Source organism: Dipodomys merriami, unplaced genomic scaffold (genome assembly GCF_024711535.1).
Source record: "Dipodomys merriami isolate MVZ:Mamm:240054 unplaced genomic scaffold, mDipMer1.0.p SCAF_2, whole genome shotgun sequence".
NCBI classification, from domain to species: Eukaryota; Metazoa; Chordata; class Mammalia; order Rodentia; family Heteromyidae; genus Dipodomys; species Dipodomys merriami.
Window position 1 is genome coordinate 35,336,415 of NW_027203381.1, and position 23,223 is coordinate 35,359,637.

At 36.4% G+C, this 23,223-nt stretch overlaps 1 protein-coding gene across 2 annotated transcripts in view; it reads left to right on the forward strand.

The window, feature by feature from the left end:
- Cdh2 (cadherin 2) overlaps positions 1 to 23,223 on the forward strand; it is a 227,472-nt gene that overhangs the window by 176,369 nt on the left and 27,880 nt on the right. For both annotated transcript variants that reach the window (XM_070029401.1, XM_070029402.1), the window contains 7 exons: positions 5,374 to 5,511; positions 6,131 to 6,316; positions 8,606 to 8,859; positions 10,817 to 10,959; positions 14,001 to 14,234; positions 14,570 to 14,803; positions 16,737 to 16,876. In XM_070029401.1, the coding sequence (XP_069885502.1) occupies positions 5,374 to 5,511; positions 6,131 to 6,316; positions 8,606 to 8,859; positions 10,817 to 10,959; positions 14,001 to 14,234; positions 14,570 to 14,803; positions 16,737 to 16,876 (1,329 nt within the window). The remainder of the gene's footprint in view (positions 1 to 5,373; positions 5,512 to 6,130; positions 6,317 to 8,605; positions 8,860 to 10,816; positions 10,960 to 14,000; positions 14,235 to 14,569; positions 14,804 to 16,736; positions 16,877 to 23,223) is intronic.

A 23,223-nucleotide genomic window follows, 5' to 3' on the forward strand; every position in this document is an offset into this window, starting at 1 on the left:
CTCATATCTGTAAATAAAATAATCATGTGAAGCCCAGTGCCAGTGGCTCTCACCTATCATCCTAGATATTAAGGAGACGGAGTTCTGAGCATCATCGTTCAAAGCCAGCCCAGGAAAGAAAGTCTGTGAGACTCTTATCTCCCTATACCACCAGAAAACTGGAAGTGGTGCTGTGGCTTAAATGGTAGAGCACTTTTTGCCTTGAGCTGAAGAGCTCAGTAACAGTGCCCAGGCCCAGATAAATAATAATAATAGTAGTAGTAGTAGTAATAATGTGAGCTGTTTTGTGAGATGATGGAGGGATTGTGTAGTGTGGCACATGAAGCAGTCATTTAGCACAGTGCCCATCATTTTTCCCATTGCCCTCAGAAATGGCAGTACCTTCACTTATGGCTATTCCTTGTATTCCTTGTCATAACTATTCTCATGGCAGAGGAAGAGTGATACCTTCTTGTTTTATAAGCGTAATAATTTTTTCATTTCTTGTTGTCTTTCTTGATGCATGAGCTCCCTCTTACCCCACTTGAAATCTGGGCTTCTGCCTACTTCCCCCAGTTAAGAGACACATACTACATAGATATTATTTGATTTTTGCTATTTTGGAGACAGTGTCACACTACATTGCCCAAGCTGGTCTCAAACTTCTAGGCTTAAGGGATTCTCCTTTACTCAGTCTCCTGCATAACTGGGACTACAGTTGTCCACTGCCATATCAGCTTGAACATGCATTCTAACTTCCTTGGAGGATACTTACATAGTGGAGTTGTTAGTATTACAACTGATTAACACATGGTGTAAGTGTCTCAACCACTTATGGCTGGACATTCATTGCAAGTTCAGATTTCCAAGCCTTTCCAAGGCTGTTTTCTAGTCTGTGAAATGAGTATGTTATTGTGAAGACTAAATGAAATATCAGATAGAGTTTACCACAGTGCCTGATTCATACTGCTCAGTTTCAATAAAGAGTATTGCTACCTATTGTCAGGGTCCCTAGAACAATGTCACCTATGGACAGTATGAAAAATAGAAGGTAAACTGTAAATTTACAAGATAGGTAAAATTTTCATGTTCGTTTTCACAGATTAGAAATTGGTGGTTAGCAGTTAACATTTTAATTCTTACTAACAAACCTGTACTTCCCTTATAAGTTTGCTTACTTATTCATCTACTGACACCACCCAGGGAGAAAAAAGTATATTACCTTCTTCCTGAACCTGTGATCATAAGGAATTTCCTGTTTCATTATCACCTTTTTCCAGTCTTCTAAGGTCATGTCTAGTCGCCTTTAGCAAACAGCTCTTTACCAGCCACAGTCTATTTGCTCATCAAGTTCTTCTCTACATCCTTCTAAAGATTTTTTAAAATATATTTTTATTGTAAAGGTACTGTACAGAGAGGTTACAGTTACATGAGTAAGGTATTGAGTCCATTTCCTATGGAGCATTGTTACCCCCTCCTTTGTTATTTTTGTCAAGGTGTTGTACAGAGGGATTACAGTTACATACATAAGGTAATTGGCACACTTCTTGTTGAGCCTTGTTAACCCTTAAAGACTTCTTATATTCATTCCTCCCCCTGAGCTTTGAGGTCTATTTGGGGAAGCCCTATTAAAGACTTTTTGCACTTTCTTCCTATTCTTGCTACAGCTGCATATTACATTTGGTCCTGTAATTTCTTATGATCTGTCTCCATCACTTAGTGGGAAAAAGCAAGGTCATACCTGGTTTTGTTTACTATACGTTATGAGTGAATACTGCCTTGTATTTAGTGGAATTTCAACATGTGTTTGTCAAGTGAATAACTGCTGTTCACTCACTTATATTGCTCAAATCCAGTAATAGAATGCTGTGCTTCACATATGTACAGTACTGGTTTTAGTTTGTTCATGTAGAGAAGCCTATAGCAACAAGAGGCACCAAGGTTCTTAGCTACTGCTCTATTAAACAGAGCTCACGAGAATCTGAACAGGCTCTTGTATTTATTCTTTATAATTATATTTATGGCAGATGACACTATTTCCATTCATGGTAGTTTTACAATAAATCAAGTTTTAAAAGGGAGTTAAAGATAAATCAGAAATGACTCTTGACAGGGAAAAAATGCAGGTAGGGCAGAATTAGGAAGATTGGTAGGAATCCCTACAGTATTAGAAATAGTAAGCTACTTTATTACAGTCTTCGGTAAGTTTTAATAAGTAAACGTAAATAAGAGGATTATTTTTCCCTAACCAGGAATGATTTTTATATGGTAACACAACACTAAAGATTTCTCCTCCATTTACTCTTCCAACTAGGAAGTCAAAAGCATTCATTACTAGCTTCCTCTGTTGGACATTGTGCTATGTATCAGGGACACAAACATGAGCAAACTAGAGATCTCTAGAGAGAGGAATGTATGTGCATGCCTGGGTATGAGTGTGGATGTGGTATGTATGCACTACTGAGGCACAAGTAATAGAGCAAGAACAGGCATACAGTGTCCACAGCCATGGAAACCAGAAACTATGATAGAGATATAGGTGTTTCACAGACCTGAGGACCTAAACAACTCATCCTCAAGGATTTTCACCAGTCATCTCAGAGGTAGTCTTTGGCAGGCTCACAGTGAAGGATTAAATATTCTGGGCTAAGGTTCTCAACCATGGCACTACTGACTGACATTTTGGACTGGGTAATTATTTCTTATAAGGGTCTGTCCTCTACAAGAATGCCTGATCTCTGGATAGATGTCAGTCATAATCTCCAAATTGTAATAACTGAAAAGATCTCGGGCAGTGCACAATCATATAATTAAGAGAGAACCATTGTTATATGCAGTGGAGGTTTGGGGGGATTGTCAAAGGCAAGAGTGTAGAATCATGAAAATAAGTAGCAAACACTCAAAAGTGTTAGGGCAAACAAAGGAGAGCAGATAACTTTGGCGAAATGTCTGTAGCAGAGAGAAGAAATGATAATGGGCAGGTGAGTGGAGATTTGATCGCATCTAGAGAGGAAGTCAAGTTTTAATACAGAATCCCTTCCTTTGCCTTCCAAGGTAGGAAGTCACATTCCTAAAAATCTAAATGTCAGTCATTCACAACCAGATGCCTACTAACTAAATTAAACAATGCCCAACACCATAAGAAAAACAAAGAAGCTGCTGCTATACATGGCTCCATTGCCTAAAATGCAAGTTATTTCCTTATAAAGCCATTGTACCAATCAAGCATTTGAAAATGAGATTTAATTTATTTACCAAGTAGGTGCTTAAACATTTATGGATACTGTGTTTTAGAAATAAAAATGTTGTTTTAAAACACGAAGATCTCAGTATTTCAGTTTAATACAAAATTGTGTGCATTATGATATATGACTGTAAAATCTTAGAGAATAGACTATTGATAATTGTTTTAATTTTTCTTTTTTAAAAAATACCCATTTTTTCAACCCAGTTGAATCCAATCCAAATTTTTTCTATTTTTTTCTTTTCTTTTTTTTATTTATTCTTCCTATTTTCCCCTTTTCTTATTTCTTTTTTTTTCTCTCTCTCTCTGTCTTCTCTCTTCTCCCTCTCCCTCCCCTGCTCTCTCCCTTTACAATGCCAGTGGAGGCTTAGATCTGAGCAGGAAAGTTTGTGAAATTATCTCCAATTAATCACAAAATATTAAAAAGCTGAAATTGGAAACTGCATTGCTCAAATGGTAGTACTCCAGCCTTGAGTGAATGAGCTGTACTGAGTTTAAGCTGTAGTACTGATACACATACATACATATACACACCCACAACCAAAAAAAACATGAAAGAACTGTAACTGAAAATTATAACCAGCAGCTAACAAGACAGTATTTCAGTAGTCATCACAAATTTTTGGTTTCATTGGGGAAGCTGAATTGAAGGTCTTTCAAATCTTTCAGTAACCACAAGATCATTAAACTGCACTAACTCTCTTGGTTGAAAAAGGAAAACATTGAGAAATATTACAGCTCACTTACGCATTATAGTTCAGTGTGATGACTTAGGAAAACTTAAGATGGTTCAACCAGTGCTATTCCTTTTTTTTTTTTTTTTTTTTTTTGCTTAAAAATGTGGTATTTTCTTTTCTAGGAAGACAAAAAAAAAAAAGAAAAAGAAACCTTAAAATAAATAACTGCTAGAGATTGGCATTTGGGTGGACAGAATCTTAAAATCTGATGTGTGATGTTTGGCTTTCCCTCCCACTCCTTTCTTTCCTTGCCCTTCCCTCTAACAACTAAATCAAAAGCTACAATTTGTGTCTGTTCTTTGCTCGCAGAAATCCCTTAAGAATGGCCATTCATAATGTCAGCTATATTTAGAATCCAGGGAAACCACACTTTTCAGTGACAGTTGTTTTGTTTTGTATGAAGAAATGAGGTTTGTTGTTCAGAATGGTTTAACATTCACAAAAATGATCTGTAGTTTTTTTTATCTGCATCAATTTCCGTAGACATTCCAATTTTAATTATTATTTCTGTTAGTTTCCCTATTACAAAACCTGGTCCAGTTTTGTGATGTAGATTTCTTGATCTCAGTGTTCTTTTTTCTTCATTATATTTTTTACTTACATAACAATCAGTCTGTAACTTGAGAGTGTTGGATGCCTGTCTGTTGAGAAACATGTACAAGCATCAGTAAATAGTTCATATCTAAATATAAGATAGAGCTGTGCTTTAACCTATGTGATCTATTTAAATGCCAGCCCACTAAATATATAATCATTCAGTATCTCTTATGGTTGAGGACCAATGATAGAAGCATAACCCCTTTAGTGATGTTTTGGTGTTAATTAAGGACTCTTATTATAGCTTTGGATAGTTCTAGCTATTGGAAATTAGAGGGAAATATTGTGTCCACTTTATTAACAATGCAAAGAAAAATGTGTAGAGAAATGCATACATGGAATTGTATACACTTGTTACAATGGAAAGAAGGATGTATAGAGAAATGTATAAATGCAATTGTGTACACATTGTGAATTAAATATTCTTCATTCCTCTTGCTTCTTCATTGCTGCTAGTATCCGTTAGTATGAGAAAGTAAATGTAAACTAAAAGACTTTACTTGATTACAATCCTGTGGATGAAAGGAAGAGGTTGAAAGGAGATGGAGTTTTAGCTTAGCTGTGAATTTCACACATCTGCAATAGTTCTTTCCTGTGAGTGGAAGGGAATATACACAGTTAACTCTCTTTAGACAAGGACCAGACCTGTACTTCGTAAGTTAAAGTAAACTCCACTTGGGAAATTGCAAGTAAATGTTAATCAGAATGAATGATGTTGTGCTCACCGTGAGTAATAAAGAGCCACTTACAGAACAACTGTTATGCCTTCATGAGGAATTAGTTTCATTGAAGTTGCTGTCTTTATGTCTTTTTTAGAAAGTGCAGCAGTATACGTTAATAATTCAAGCTACAGATATGGAAGGCAATCCCACGTATGGCCTTTCTAACACAGCCACTGCCGTCATTACAGTGACAGATGTCAATGACAATCCTCCAGAGTTTACTGCCATGACTGTAAGTACAGTTTCTCATTCAAAGAACTTTAGCTCTGCTTGTTCACTACTGAGTTTTGTCGTGAATAATAAATGCTTTAGATCGAAGTTTGCTTAACCTAATAGCCGAATGGCTACTAACTCAGACGTTTCTGTCCCTGGAGCTTTAAAACAGACCTCTGAGTAATTTGGTTCCTTCCTGGTGGCCAACATGGTTAAAGACATTAAATTATGCTGTCTGGAAGAAATCCTAAAAAGACTATGCTGTTGTAACAAGATTCCTATAAACATTTTCAGAGGCATAATCTACATGAACCCGATTCATGCTACTTTTTTTCAGGATATAATTATACCTTTCCTAAAATTGTTTCCAGTAGACTAGTTATTTCCCTTGATCCCATGTTAACCACCCAGACACTCACAAATGGTTGATATTTTTAATATTCATATAATGATGATATAATTTGTTTTGAAGAGTGTTACAGTATTTTAAAGTCAGACCTAAATGCCATGATTACTTCTATTGCCAATGTTTTCATTTAGTGTAGAGAATAAAGATTTAATGGGGTAGTAAAATTAGGGTGGTGTGATCAAGACAGTTTGTCCTTCACTTCTTTGACTGAGGTTTGTCTTCCTTGTAGTTCTACGGTGAAGTTCCTGAGAACAGAGTGGATGTCATAGTCGCCAATCTAACTGTGACAGATAAGGATCAGCCCCACACGCCTGCCTGGAATGCTGTGTATAAAATCAGTGGTGGAGATCCCACAGGGCGGTTCGCTATTCAGACCGACCCAAACAGCAATGATGGATTAGTCACAGTGGTGAAAGTAAGTGCTCTTTGGGCCTTTGACAGAAGCTCAACAATGACCAGGGTGTGCCCTGTCTTTTATTGAGACTTTTCCTTTCAAACATGTCTAAATCCAGATTTTATATCTGTTTAATTGGTTATATGTTATATTATTGTATATGTATTGATTATTTAAATCAACTTGAATATTTACTAATGTGAATAGAGTCCTGTTCTCAATAATGTTAATGGAGTTGACATATTAGCAATCTATCAGTTCTTGAAATTTTGATAATCAAAAGCTATTAAGAACCATCTGCCGTACCTACAATCCTTGTTTCTACAACCATTGGGATTTTGACAGGTACTGAAGGAATAAGAAGTATTACATGCATAATCAGTAAGTGAATCCACTTGGCTTTAGAGAGAAAGTAAGTGACCTGCCAAGAATTATATGCTGAACTGTATGAATTGAACAGAGCAGAGATTAGAACTTTCCTAAACAAATAATAGAGTAATGAAGAACACCAGCCCTGGGACCCCAGCTTTTGGTGTTTAATCCTAGCACTTCCTGGTATTTATAAAACCATGCCCAGTTATTAGACCTCTGTGAAACTTGGATTTCTTACGCAGAAAGTGGGACTTGATAACAGCACCCATGTCACAACAACTTTTGTGGGCAGTGAGCTTTGTACACTTCAGAAGACCTGTGCATCGTGCTTAGCACGTTGCATCAGGGCCAGTTCATGTGCTAATGGATCCACTTGAAGTAGTATAATCTTACTTTCTGGCTCCCTTCATGTCTTATTTAAAATACTTCAAAAAGGGGACATTGAATTGAGACTTTAGACTAAGAGAAAGCTGTGTGCTTGAAGATTTGAGATTAAGAAACATAGTTTGTTCTGATAATGTGGCTTTTTCATGATCAACTTGGTGGTTCTTAGGCTACCAACCATGGCATGAAAGTTTTCAGTGCCCTTCCTTTCCTGTTATTATTGCACGTGATGCCTGTTTGTACCTCCACTGAAAGGTGGACAAGAGAAATGTAAAGTGATCACTAGGCTCTAGTAAAAACGAGATTCAGTGGAACTTTGGAAGTTAATATTTACATGAAGCATTTTCCTGTGTGTTGCATCAATATGGAGTGTTGTTCTCAGATTTGGGACTTTTATAAACTGTTAAAATACTCAAAATTATTTTGGATGACAGCCAACTTTAGTTACTAAATAAGAGGGAACAAAAAAATAAAAAGCCTTTCACCTAGAAACACTTTTATTTTCAGTACCGGGGTTTGAACTCATAACCAGTATGCTGTCTCTGAGCGTTTTTGCTCAAAGCTAGCTCTCTACCACTTGACCCACAACTCCACTTCCAGCTTTTTAGTGATTACTTGGACACGAGTCTTATACACTTTCCTGCCTGGGCTGCCTTTAAATTGTGTTCCTTAGATCTCAGGTTCCTGAGTAGCTAAGATTGCAGGCATGTGACACCAGTGCCCAGCAAGTCTTATTTTTAAAAAGTGTGTGTTATGCACACTCATGTGTATGCCTAAATACTTTTACTTCAAAATATGTATTGCAAATTATGAAAGATGCTTTTAAATGGGAACATTTAGCTTTTTTAAAACATCAATATCAGTCTGGGAAGGCGGCTCAGTGGTAGAGTGCTTGCCTTGCATGCATGAGGCCCCGGGTCCGATTCCCTAGCACCACATAAGCAAAAAGAAAAAAAGCCGGAAGTGGTGCTGTGGCTCAAGTGGTAGAGCACTAGCCTTGAGCTGAATAGCTGAGGGATAGCGCCCAGGCCCAGAGTTCAGGTCCCACGACTGGACCTCCCCCCAAAAACAAAACAAAACAAAACATCAATATCACAATTTCTTGCTTTGACTTTTTCTTTTAATTTGTCACTAGCTGGTAAATTTCTCTAGATGGGGAGTGGTCTTTAAATCAGTGTTTTGAATTCACAGCCTTACATTTTGATATGAATAACATTGTCTATTATTTTGGCCAACAGTGCTATTTACAAAGAATATCCAAATATTTAGATATAGTGACTAAATAAGTGGATCTGTGTAATAGTCATATGCTTTCTTTGGTAAGCATAAACCTTTGAAGTACCCAAGGTTTATAAATAGAATTAAATTAGAATAAGTATTTCAGTCATTGACTGTGCAAATGTTTGTTTCCCAGAAATTTGAAAGGAACTTTATATTGTGGTGAGTGAAAAACATGTTAATGTTATGGAAATGGAGCTGATAGACTCAACCACACAATGGAAATATTCTTATTTCTGTAAAAATGTGGTTTTCCCTTTTCTTTTTGTTTTTCAGCCAATCGACTTTGAAACAAATAGGATGTTTGTACTTACTGTTGCTGCAGAAAATCAAGTGCTATTAGCTAAAGGAATTCAGCACCCACCTCAGTCCACTGCAACTGTGTCTGTTACAGTTATTGATGTGAATGAGAACCCTTATTTTGCCCCAAATCCAAAGATTATTCGTCAGGAAGAAGGTCTTCATGCAGGCACAATGTTGACAACTTTCACTGCTCAGGATCCAGATCGATACATGCAGCAGAATATTAGGTATGAATTGCCATCTATGATACTTTTGAGTTTACACTACAGTCTCTGTCATGCATAGAACTTATTTAATTACCATATGATTAAGTAACTTTCATTAGAATATGATCTACTGTTTATAAGAAAATCCTATTTTTGTCTTTTGTTTCTCAATTTTAATTGTTTTGGGTCTTACAGAAAACAGTCTATCAAAAGGTAAGACTCAAGAGAGAGACATTAATTTCTATTAATACAAATGCTCCTACAGATCTCAACACCCAGAAAAACTTAGAAGGGTATAAATATTTTCCAAGATATTTTAAATTATTTGGGGAATTTTTCCTCTCAATATATTCGTGACAAAGGTACAAATATAAGAATGATTCTATGCCTCTATTATTTAACAGAAAAAATTCTATACCTTTGTTTCTTCCATCTCTCATTTAAAAATAACTATTTAGCCTGTAATTTTATACCAAGCATCTTGAAAATTACAACAGCAAATAAATGGGGAACTTTCAGATGTCAACAAAATTTATCTCTCTTTCTTACATCAGGAAGAAAAACTCATGCCAAAACAAGGATCAAAGAGCTAATTAATTTTATCCTGTACCTTTACAGTGACTTTAAAATGTATCAGTAAAGATGCCCAACCTCAGCAAAATATAATTTATCCTTCATGGTGAAGGAGCAAGTGACTGGCAGAGCACACCCAATATGACTATGATCCATCACTGGTGATGATAATTTTTTAAATTAGCTCATAATTTATTTAGCTTTTTGAACTGCTGCTAACAGATAACTGTGTATATTCTCCATTTTTTCCATATAATGAAGACAATTAAGTAGCTAATTAATAACTGTATGAGAATCCTATAGCTTTTATCTCTCAAAACAGCATATTTTCTCCAACATATACAGTGGTCATCAGAGATTGAAATGCAAAGGGCAGTTAAGTAAATAGAGCTGCTAGTCCAGATATATACCTGTGAGATTCTTCTAAAGGATGTAGATGTGAGATTTGGCCCTGAGTGGGAGATATTGGTAGGGAATAGGCTTGTGTGGCGATCTCTGGTGAGATTTTGTTAACGTTGTGACAAGGTAATAAGACATTTTAGGAGTTGTGTGTGATATAAAACACAACTTCTGGCTGGGTGCTGGTGGCTCATGTTTGTAATCCTAGTTAATTAAGAGGCTAAGATTGCAGTTTGAAGCCAGCCCAGGCAGGAAAGTCTCTGGGACTGTTCTCACTAATTAATTACAGAAAAAATTGGAAATATTGTTGTGGCTCAAGTTCAAGGGCACTAGCCTTGAGCAAAAAGGAGTTGTGGGACAGCATCTAGGCCTAGTTTGAGCCCAGGATTGTCAAAAGTAACAACGAACATCAATTACATTTTCTCCTAAGTTCATCAGTTCCACTGACGATTTAGGAGGTATATTTGATCTGTCTTACCAGCATTTTTGAAATCTGACAAAAGTGTAAGGAGAAATCTACCCAATCAACCGTGGCCCATCATAAGGAAACAGTGCTTCTTCTCTTACCCCTCAAACACCTATGGATGTTTTGTGCTCTCACCTGTGTGCTTCTGAGAAGTCACTACAGAAATACTGTATTTCCGCTGGGCGCTGGTGGCTCACGCCTGTAATCCTAGCTACTCAGGAGGCTGAGATCTGAGGATCATGGTTCAAATCCAGCCTAGCAAGGAAAGTCTGTGAGACTCTTACCACCAATAAACCACTCAGAAAACTGGAAGTGGTGCTGTGGCTCAAGTGGTAGAGCACTAGCCTTGAGCTGAAGAGCTGAGGGACAGAGCCCAGGCCCAGAGTTCAACCAAAAAAAAAGAAAAAAAGAAATACTGTATTTTCAATCATTATCTACAGAAATGCAAGCTAAAGAGCTGGCTGCAATGTTTTATTATTTATATTTACGCTTTAAAATTTTTATATTAAAAATTAAATTCACTGTTCTTTTGTTTTGTAGATACACAAAATTATCTGATCCAGCCAATTGGCTTAAAATTGATCCTGTGAATGGGCAAATCACTACAATTGCTATTTTGGACAGAGAATCACCAAATGTGAAAAACAATATATATAATGCTACTTTTCTTGCTTCTGACAATGGTATGTAATTAAATATATATTACTCATGATAGGGGCCTACATACTGGTGAACAAGAATAGAACTTCTCTCATACGTGCATAGGAAATGAGGTTTTCTACAATATAGAATTATCTAGAAAAGTGATCTTTCTTATTCTAAGATTCGCCATTGATCTTTTCTTTTTATTTTGTGTTTGAAGCCTTAATTTTTGTTTTCTATTTCCTATTTCCCTTTTCTTTCTACGATAACCTAGTGACCTATAATAAATGTTCTTCTTCTTCATGTACCTTCTGGAACAATCTGACATTGTGGTTCTCAGCTTTATTTCCCTGTCCTCCCACACATTGGTGCCCTATTTACTACAGAGCTCAATATACCAGGACTGTGTGTTTTGTACCTCTTAGTTCATTTTTGTACTTCTTAGTTCATTTGCTGCCACCAGGATATATGTCTGTAGCAATTGTCTTCTTCTTAGTTCTCTGTCACTGTCTGTCATGAGCTAGAAAACTCTGTAATTTTTATATCTTGCATTTTTTTATTTTATTTTATTGTCTAGGTGATGAACATAGGTGTTATAGTTATAAAAATAAGGTAATAATTACATTTATTATCAAATTTGTTACCCCTTCTCTCATTTTTCTCCTGCTTTCCTTCTCTCTCCAGTCTCCCCCAAGTTGTACAGATCATTTCCAACAAAATGTCTTCTATATATTGCTGTTGCATTGGTTCCCCCTTTGTCCTTTGTCTCTCCATTTTGTTGCTCCCCTTCCCTTCCCTAATTCAGATGAACCTATATACAATACCAGGGTACCAAAATCAAATACAGTGACAACAGGGGATATACCACAGGGGGAAGAACATAGAAGAAACAAGAAATCACATAGTACGTTAAAAACAGCAACAGCAAAGAAAAACCTTTTTGTGTCCATGTCTTGGAGCTCATTTCACTTAGCATCATCTTATATGGTCATATGTACATAGCTACTGAGCTTTTCTGCTTATCCACTAAGATTATCCTAAATGTATACTAATTATTGCAAATAAAGGAAACCATGGGACTTATGTTTCTTTGGGTCTGGCTTACTTCACTTAATATGATTTTTTTCCAAGTCTTTCCATTTCCTTATAAATGGGCGGTGCCATTCTTTCTGATGGAAGCAGAGAATTCATATCGCATTTTCTTGATTTTTTTTCTTACTGGATCTCTACTTGGTTGAAGTTGGTTGAGATAAATAGATGAGCATTTGAAAAAAAAGATATCCTAATCAAAAAACCTATGTAAACCGGATAGTGGACTTCCTTTGCCTTGTCAGCTCTCAGTATGTCATGTGTTCAAGAATTCTAACTGTGGAATTCTACTTGACTTGGACTGCACTTTCTAATTGTAGAATTGGTAATAAAGTTTTTGCTTTTTTTTGTTTTTGTTAAATGGACATAGTGGTATCTAGCTAACAGCATTTTTTTATTACTTGAATATAGTAGCCTCTCTATATAATTCTTTTTAAACAGGATCTGGCATAAACAAATACCTCAAATAAATATTTCTATTATACATAAATTCAAAACAGAATAAAGTCCATAATTCAAAATATTTTTAAGGTTATGGTATGAATGTGTGTTTAATAAAAATAGATTTCAAGTTAATGATGAAGATGTGCAATTTGAAAAACAGTGCATGAAACATTTTTTATAAAAAATAATTGGAAAAAAGATTATTATTGAAGAAAATCTACTGATGAGAGTGCCAAAGCAATATTCCTTCCTCTTTCTAAAATGAGACCTATGTTCAGTTGTGTGGAGTTGTTGCTATTGTACCTCAAAACATCACATTAGTGTCCCTTTGTTAATTTTTTCTTGCTATATGTAAACTGTTGCTTTCCTCTACAGTAGAACTTAGAGTAATGAATCTTGAACCATTATGCTGAGATACAAAGAGTCATAAAATGATATGTATGTTTGTCCATTGTGAGTTACAACCAGATTTTTCATTCACTAAGGTAGATCATTTTCTAATCAAAAGGGTATTGGATATGAGAAACAGGTGAGCTGTTAAATCTCTGGAGCTGGAATGCTTTGCAAATACACTTCACTTAAATTGAAAAACTGGATTTGAAGCCTTGGTTCTGCTCCTTATGATTGGGCAAACACTTAGACTCTCTGTGCCTGTGTTCCATTATCACTAAATGGTTTTATAGTTGCCTATTCTATAAAGCTTTTGCAAGAGTTAATCTAGTGGTCATAAATGAAAATATTGCTCAAACTATCAAATATCATAGTGGTCTCTGTAGTAGTGGAATATTGTAATAAACACCCTATACTTTTAATTCTCCTGCTCACAGAAATATAAATTCCTTCTCACAGAAGGGGTGGCAAAAATTCATACTTGTGCATGTCTTATTATAGTGTGTGAACTTACCTAGTTGCATGACTTTGGGCAGGTTACTTAAATCTCTGAGCATTGGTATACACTGTTATTTATAAAATATTTGTAAATATATATTTTATTTCATAAGTTCAAGATGAAATAATGTAGAGAGCAGCCTAAGCCTTTCTTAAGCAGGTAGTAGACTGGTCAATAAATACTGTCTCTCTCTTCCACTGCGTTTCTTCCAAAAATGAGGCCCTGACTTACTTAACTTGTCAATGGCTGTTACCAATCATAGCTGTTCTGTTTTCCTGTACACAATGTGTTGATTTTCCATCAAGAAGACAAGGTCCCTAAAATCTTGCTTCTTTGGCCTTTCCACCATGCTTGGAGGACTGTGGGATGTGAGGACACTGATGGGTAGTCAGGGCAGGAAAGATGTGAGAATCCATGACAAGGTCATGCATTGTCATCATGCTCAGCTTCCACAGAACAGCACTGGGAACTCAGGATTATCCTTAGGAGGCAAGCAGCAAGTGGCCTTGGTCCAGTCTGTGTCAATTCTGTGACAAACAGATTTTGTCTGGGTAACATAGTGATAGGGAGAAAAAAGCCAGAAGGTTTGAGAATTTCACCATAATTGACGTTCATCAGAGAGAACTGTTCAGCATCAGTTGTGATTTACTCTCTTTTTAGGAATCCCCCCTATGAGTGGAACTGGAACACTGCAAATCTATTTACTTGATATTAATGACAATGCCCCTCAAGTGTTACCTCAAGAGGCAGAGACTTGTGAAACTCCAGACCCCAATTCAATTAACATCACAGCACTTGATTATGACATCGATCCAAATGCTGGACCATTTGCCTTTGATCTTCCTTTATCTCCAGTGACTATTAAGAGAAATTGGACCATCACTCGGCTTAATGGTAAGAACAGGTTAATTGTTTGAAATACACACACACACACACACACACACACACACACACACACACACAGTTGAGAGGTTTTGAAGCCTAATATGAAAAATTAATTTTATGCATTTTTAATCTTCTCATTAGATGTATTTTTAAAGCTATGTAAAGTTTAAGTGAGATATTAAAAGACCCTAGAGCCAAAAAGTAAATACTTCCCAAGGCAACATAGTTGTGAATTGCTTTATGTATCCAATTAGGGAATAAATACATTCTGGAAAATACTCTGTTTTTTTTTTGTCACATCTAGTATTGACTGTCACACCTTTTGTTTTTCGTCTTTGGTGTAGGTGATTTTGCTCAGCTTAATTTAAAGATTAAATTTCTTGAAGCTGGTATCTATGAAGTTCCCATCATAATCACAGATTCGGGTAATCCTCCCAAGTCCAATATTTCCATCCTTCGTGTGAAGGTTTGCCAGTGTGATTCCAACGGGGACTGCACAGATGTGGATAGGATCGTGGGTGCAGGGCTTGGCACGGGCGCCATCATTGCCATTCTGCTGTGTATCATCATCCTGCTCAGTGAGTGCTTCAATTTACACCATTTGAGTAATTGAATTATGACCTTAGCTTTTCATTCCTTCTGCTTCTAGGATGTTCAGCATGATGACTTATAGCTATTGCCTTACAAAAGAATTGAACAACCATCCTTGACCTACCACCATTGTCTTGTCAGTCTTATACAGAAAAGCTGAGTCTACTTTAAAATAACACACACACAAATACAACACCCCTGAGCATTATGTTAAGCACTTACACACTTGCAGCATTCCTTCCCAGAATTCTCCCTCCATGTTCTTTGTGTGTTTTCTGATGCTGATGGCTTGGGGAGCTTTACAAAACTCTGTTCATAGAAAAATGTGAAGCAGCCCCAAGTCTGAGCACTTACCTTATGATTTGAGTATGAATTTATGGCACGTAGTTGATGATTTGCGAAAATAAGTATATTGCTTTCCTTTCGTTTCCTGCATATAAAGCACAGTCAGCAACCTGCTGCAGTCATGCGAGGATCAAGGTATTTGTTTCTGAAGGGCTGAACAAAATAGGGAGAAATTGTACTTCACACACAGCACATTTGATAATAGAGATGATTACACAGCTCAATAAATTGTCTGTCTTTAGAGTAAGTGTAGATTAAGGAATTGCTCTTTTTTAAGATACTTTGCAATCTTTGGTTCAGTGGAATGCAAGAAATTAACCACTGGAAAGTACTTTAGGAACCACTTCTGAGGATGCAGGTTAAAAGAATAAATTGCCTGGGCCCAGTGTTTTATTGTGGAATAGCAGCAGGACTTAGTTTATTGTGCGTTCATAGTATGCACCAATCACTTTCTTGAAAACGTTGGCCATTTCTTTTATGTTTTCTCCATTTACAAGTGTTCTGGTAATTTAGAATTCTGTCCCTTTATTCTAAGCAATTACTATAGAAGTCTGAGCATTTTTTACTTCCTGTGTGGAGACTACTTTGGCTATAATTTGAAACCTGCATGCTATACTAATAATCTACTTGCTAGATTTAGCCCTGGAACAATGGCAAATGAGATCATGTATCTGGCTTTAAAAGGAGGATATTTACTTTTATGGCCAATAATAAAAATGTGCTCAAATAGGAGTCATTAAATCTTTTGTTTTAGGATATAAACTGATACCCTCAGATTTTAGACAGAATTTATTCCTAGTTATGCACTTCGGGAGAATATTACACTTGCAGCTGAAATGTGGTAAATATGCCAACCTTATCAAGACAGACTTAGGTATGATGGATTGAGCACGAGGAAGTGACAATGGCATTTTGAAGGAAAATGAATTGGTACTGATTCCATCAACTAGGGAAAATTTATGGTTCCAAACCTGGAATATAAATGTAAAGGATGCAAAACTAACATTATTTTAGTGCTCAAGAGAATCCCCAGGCCTTCTTGAATGAAACGTTCAGCTTGATAAGGAAGGGGATGCAAAAGAGCACGGTAGGGGGAAAAAACAAAAAACAAAAAATAGTGACATCTGGGACTCAAAAAACTCAAGATCCAAAAGCTGATCCAGTTCTAATTCTCTACTCTAGTCACCTATGCAAGTACTTGTCCCTGTGAAGATGTGCTACCCTCAGAGAATTTGGGACTGCAATGAGGAATGATAAGTCTCAGTTATACTGTACCACATTTGTCTTTCTTCTGAAGACATTGTCTACAGATGAAGCATTCTATTAAGAGCTTCTGTTCCCTAGTAAGCCAAAAGGAAAAAGTGTTCACAAGACAGCAAGCCCTGGTTTTCATACTCTATACCTAGAGTTCAACTTGCTTTGTCTTAGTTTTGTTGGTAGCAGTCCAGAAATAGAAACAGAGGGAGAAATGCATCACACACTCTCAACACTTCTAAGTGTAAGTTGTTATGTTGGACATTGTCCACAAGCTTTGAAGAAGGTAATATTGTGTGTCTTTCCTGTATTCCTCCCTAGTCCTTGTTCTGATGTTTGTGGTATGGATGAAACGCCGAGATAAAGAGCGCCAGGCCAAGCAACTTTTAATTGATCCAGAAGATGATGTAAGAGATAACATCTTAAAATATGATGAAGAAGGTGGAGGCGAAGAAGACCAGGTGAGCAATATTTTGAATCTTTAAAAGGAAATGCTGTATATTAAATGGGAAGGGGATTGTTAACACATGAAGTATAAAAACTATCAGGTTTATTTTCTATTACACTATCTATGGGTTGGTGGATTCATTTATTTCTATGCTCCATATTTCTTAAGTATTTAGCTTAATGTCACATGCCATGGTATTTTATTTATAAGACATTCATTAACATTGCTTCAAGGAGTCTAGAATTTAAACTTAATCCCAATTGTACTAAATATTAATTTCCAATTTATATTTGTACTAAGAAATTTTTTTCACTATTTTTTCTTGCTGTATTTTCAAAATGTAACAAAATTCTTCATTGGAAACCAAATACTTATATAGATGGTAGAAAAATCACTAAAACTATTAATTCTGCAAACATTTACCAAGCAAATTCAATATTCCAGGCACAGTTTTAATCTCTGGTAATATAGAGAGGTGGACAGAGAAAACAGATACTTGCCTTTAAAGGTCTTCCATTGAGGAGAAATATTTGAAGTCGTATAAAACATATAGTTCATCTTTACATCTATAGTATTTATGTGGCTCATAATGTTGGTTCAATAGATGTATAAATTCCTTTCTGTCATGTACTGTGAGCTTCTGAAGTGTATGTATCATATATGGAATTCCTATTTCAAGGATAAGAATGTAATGTAAGGAAAACAAAGAACATTGTCTGCACTGAAGATGTATCTCAGATACTATAATAGTAACATTTATAAAGTTTGTGCTGTATGCCAGGCATTGTGCTAAGTATATTAAGTCTATTTCTTGAATGTTTTAAATCTGTAATATTGCTGTCTCTCCACTTTGCATGGTAGAAAACTGAACATCCGTTGAATTCTATAAAATCACATACCAAGGAAGTAATAGTTGTTGGATTTGAGTACACATCTGCCTGATTTTACAACTTACTCCTGTGATGTAGTTAGTCTTGAAATCACTGGAAAGCTATAACTAGTAACCATGACAAATCACTCTGGCAGGTATTTCTACATACATTTGATAGCTATGTATTTACTTAGCAAAAGAATGTCAGGCTGGTACTGTAAAAAGAATCTACATTTATTGGGTTTGCATAATTGTTAATCAATGTAAATGGCATTTGTCAAATATATATGCTTATTACAACAGTCTTGGGACTGTTAATGTGTATATATGCAATCTTTTGTAAACATTGTTTTCCTTCACTTCTTTACTCTTTTGATGAAAAAATCACTTTTTTATTTTGCAAAGCATAGTCATATTCATTCTTTCATTTAATCTTAGTGGTAGCCTGTTAGAATTTTCCCTTTCACATTTGCATAAACTTGTATGTGATTTGCTCTCAGCATTTGTTGTTTTGTTTTGTTTTTGTTTTTGTTTTTTTTTGCCGGTCGTGGGGCCTGAACTCTGGGCCTGGGCGCTGTCCCTCAGCTTTTCAGCTCAAGGATAGTGCTCTACCACTTGAGCCACAGCGCCACTTCCAGCTTTTTCTGCTTATGTGGTAATGAGGAATCGAACCCAGGGCCTCATGCATGCAAGGCAAGCACTCTACCACTGAGCCACTTTCCCAGCTGCTCTCAGCATTTGTAACTGAGAGCTAGTACTCAAACCCACACCACAGAATCTCTTTTCTGGTGCTGTGCTTGCTTTATAAAACTACCACTTTCATTTAGAAGAGATATGTATTTGTTATGTTGAAAACTTACTCAAATGTGTAAAGCTGTTTTGAATACTGACTGATTAAACTGGCTCTATAAATATACTCCAGGGTTTCTTGCTTATAAATGTCTTTGAATTTTAAAATTCATATTTAGCTTAATTCTTCATTAATATATCCTTTTACTTTCTTAGACTGTATTCAGATTAACAAAGGCATATTGATTACACTCTCATAAACCTTCTACTTTACATTATGCTTTCAGTCATTGCTTATCAAACGTAAGGCCAACTCAGTGAAGCCTCAGTAAAAACAATTACTATAAAGTCATGAGCAATAAATAGATACTGTTCAAAGTGCAAGTTTTAGAGGCAATAATCTAGAGAGTTCTCAGCTTTGAGTGAGAATCAGGTAACTTAATGTCACCAGTCTGAATCTTTCCCCCCCTTTCATCCCAGTCCCTTCAAGAAATCATTGAAGTTCCTTTTGTAGTTATTTTAGGAACGACTTTTTTTTTATTGACTTCATCCACTTCAATTGATGCTGTGCACCAATGATAAAACTTGCATATTAAAGGAAATGCAAAATAGTGCAGCAAAACAACTCCAGCTTCTGGAAGTCAAGATCCAATTCCTGATGCAGGTCCAGTTTACTGCCCAAATCATCTTGTCCCCCTGTAGAAGCGCCCACTCTTTAGGAATATAAGGATGCCTGGGAAGTCCTAAACAAATTGTAATGTACTTGTGTTTTTTATCTTCGAGATTTATGAAAATTGTTTATGATTTTCATCAACATTCTTTGACCTCTTCTTGACTTCTGGAGTTCTCAAGGTCCCATATACATTTATGGCCATGTTTTTAATTCTTGCCTACTTTCCCGGGAGCCTCAGAATTTTTCTGGGACTTTCTCTGTGCTGTCTGTAGTTGATGAAAAACCCTGAGGATTTTTTTTAGAGCTTTTCTTGTATACTGATTCCCTTATGTAGTACTAGTCTTCCTGTTATATATTTATAGCTTCTTGGTTCCTTCATGAAATTTTTGGTCTGCATCAAGATTTTCATCTCTGATTCTCCATTGTGATTTCTTGGTGCAGATCTTGTTGCAGACAATTGGAATAAAATTAAATAATGCATTCATTCATTTTTCTAATTATCATCTCATCATAACAGGAAAAAAAAGTATGCGATGTAAGAATACTTCACCAGGGATACTGGATACTGTACTTCTGTCATCCTTATCCTATAGCTGCTTGCTAACTGGCATCTGTCACTGGATTAACAACTCCACACACGCTTGGACATTTATCAAATCCAGGCTTCTTCTTTAGCATTCCTTTACACAAAGTAGAGGCCCATTGGAAGGAATTAGTGGTGGGTGAACTCCTTCAGGAGGCAACCATCAAGTCTGTCTACACATGGTCACCAATGCTTTCCTTGGTGTTTTGGTGATTTATCCTTCTGTCTCTTGGTGGCAGATTTCTTTTATCTTTCTCTTGTTCTTTCTCCATAGATAAAACTACTACATATCTTCTCTCTCATAGTAGGGTTCTTCGTTCCTTTGTATTCATTCAGTTAAGTTCATTTTGTTCACAGCTACCTTAGGGTTTCAAAAACTCTGATCTGACTTGTTATTGGCACTATACTGTGACTATGACTCACATGACTTCCTTTAAATGCAGCCAGCGGCAGAAAGCTTCCGGCATAGTTAAGAATATAACCAATACCCCTGGCAATATTTCCAGTAGCCCGAGAGCTTCCTTTTCACCTCGACCAGATCATATTCTTGCTGTCAGATGTGTCCAGTATTTTTTTCAAATTTCTGTTCCGTGATGTTTTTTTATTTATGAATTCTGTACATTAGAGACTTTGTGTGTGACTTCTCTTATTTAAAATTATGCCTCAAAGAGTTATCCATACTGTGTACAAAAAGTAGTTTACTTTTGCCTTTGATAAATAACGTTCTATTGTAAGAATTCTCCACGTTTTATTTACTCTTTGTCTTACTCTTGGACATTGATGCTTTCTCTAGTTGGATCCTGAATGTCATATGTCATGTTGCACATGTTGGGTACATTTTTATGAGTGTGTGCCTATGTGCAGCATGAGTACAGTCCTGCCAACTTCCCATCTCCCCTCCCCACAACCTATCCAAGTTCTGATTGCACCACATTTTCATTTTCCTTAGCACTTGGATTTCTTTTGGCCTAACTTTCAGACATTTAGATAGTATGAGTTCCACTTATTATCATTTAATTGGGAAATTCTTGCTGGCTTACTGATCGTTTTAGTATCTTATTTTTATCAGTTGTCTTATTCTTTCTTAGTGATTTATGTATAATCGAACTGAAGTTTTTGTCAGGTAAATGTATTTTATAAATATACTCTCTCACTCTATAGCTTGTTTTTGTCCAGTACCGTTTTGTGTTCATTATTGTTGTTTTCTAATATACTGATATCTGGTAAAATAAATTCTCAAACTCCATTTTAAAAAATTAAATTTATATAAATTTAAACAAAATTAAATGTATTCTTAGGAAAATAGAAATTATGATTTTACTTTTTAAGTATGTTTAAAAACCTAATTTTCTGAATAGTCTTGCGTCAAATATCAAAAATCATGATCAGTTCCTCAGAAGCCCAGCTTTCTTGAAATGGACAGTTTTCCATAATTCATAACAATGGCCTTAGAAATGGGGCTGATGCTAAACTCTAGACAAGTTTTAGTTTTGTTACACATGGCCAGTGTTTTATGGAGCAAATGTATTGCCTCAAAGCATGGGAAAGGACTGTGCCAAGGTGCAAATGGCTTGTGATTATCAAGATCATTTACTTGATGTCTCCTGTAGACAGTCTTCTAGAGGATCATTTTTGGCTTTGCAAAATTCTGGTAAGAATTTAAAACGTTTCATCTGTTTAGCTTTGGAGGAACTAGAAGCCTCTGAATTCAATTTAGGTAGTAGGTAGCCACCAGGGGATGACAGTGGCTACTACAGTGGCTAGTACACTGCAGGCTTGTAGCAACAGCTTCAATATTAACCTGAAACGGATTGTTGTTCTTTCTGCCAAGACAAAGAGCCCCTCTTCTTGGCAGCTCACTGGTTAGAAAGAACCAAAACCAAAAGAGACTTTCACAAAGATAGTCCTTATCTTTCTTGACTTTGATTAAGATCTTCGCCTAAGTTCTGTGTCAAGGTCCCTAATTTCTTAACAATAACAGCAACATAGTGACCTAAGGAAAAATGAGGGGGAAAAGAGCACTTTCTTTTTTCTTGTCTGTGGCATAGTAGACATTTATCAGAGCATATGGATTTCTGCCCGGATGTCTGTCGTCAGGAGACCAAGCTAAGCCTACATCTGAAACTGGCCTTCTGTGTGTTCTGATGGGAGCATTATCTCTGCCCTGTGCTGTTAGCTCTTGGACAGACACTTTTAGTACAATGTCAAGTCCCTTTTCATAAGCTGAGGGTCCTTTATCTGCTTCACTGCTATCACCAACAGAGCTTTACTGGATATCAAGCATGTTTAATTACCTTCATTAGTAAATGTCCTTAGTGCCCTTTTGGATAGTGGGGCTGGTTGTAGACAAGATATCACTTTCTGTGATCGCTGCATCTAGTTCCTTAAACATCAGCAAGAAATAGCCCACAGCTCACTTGCTATGGTTCTGTCTCTTTTTAAACCTGGGAAAGAAAAGACAAATAGCTACCTTGCTATTTAGACTTTACTACCATTTTTCTTACATTACACAAACTTTTGCTGTGTGTTATTGTGTACTGTGTTTACAACACTCACTGGTGCTGACTTTATACTTCCCTTACCTAAATCATTTGACATTAAGCAGCTTCATTCTCTATCCTGTTAGCAAAACCTTTTGTTTGTGTTTCTTATGGGTTAAGCACTGGAGTATTTGCTTTATACTCATGATTTCTTTTATTTATTGGTCGTGGGGCTTGAACTCTGGGCCTGAGCGCTGTCCCTGTGCTCTTCAGCTCAAGGCAAGCACTCTACCACTTGAGCCACAGTTCCACTTCCAGTTTTCGAGTGGTTTATTGGAGATAAGAGTCTCATGGACTTTCCTGCCCAGGCTGGCTTTGAACCATGATCCTTAGATCTCAGCCTCTTGAGTAGCTAGGATTACAGGCATGAGCCACTGGCACCCAGCTATACTCATAATTTCTTTGGACAGTCACAACAGTACTGCAATGTAGGCAGGACCCAATATACTCAAGCCAGGCACAGATGGCTCACCTCTTCTCAGAATGATTATTGTGGTTTTCACATGCCAGGACTGAGGTCACTGTATGAGTCCCCAGATTTAATTTCTTTAAGTTTAGAGACATATTTGGGGCTAGTTTTTGTTTATTTGTTTTTGCATCAGGGATGGTTCTGAGTGCTCAGGGAAGGCAACTGATACCAATGCTGATAGTTTGGGAGACCCATCAGAAAGAAGATTTCTACGCCCTGCAAAAGTCAAAATTCACCCACTGGGGTCAGTTCATACACAATTCACAGCTGTTACTTTAGTCTAAAAATTCAAATATTGAAAAAATCACACTGTTACTGTTTCCCACGCAAATGGTCCCAAATGGAAAGGAGATCGAAAAATATTCCAACATGGTACAATTATTGGAAACTAAACAAAAGCTTTCTTTAAAAAACCAAAACAGCTAAGCAAAATGA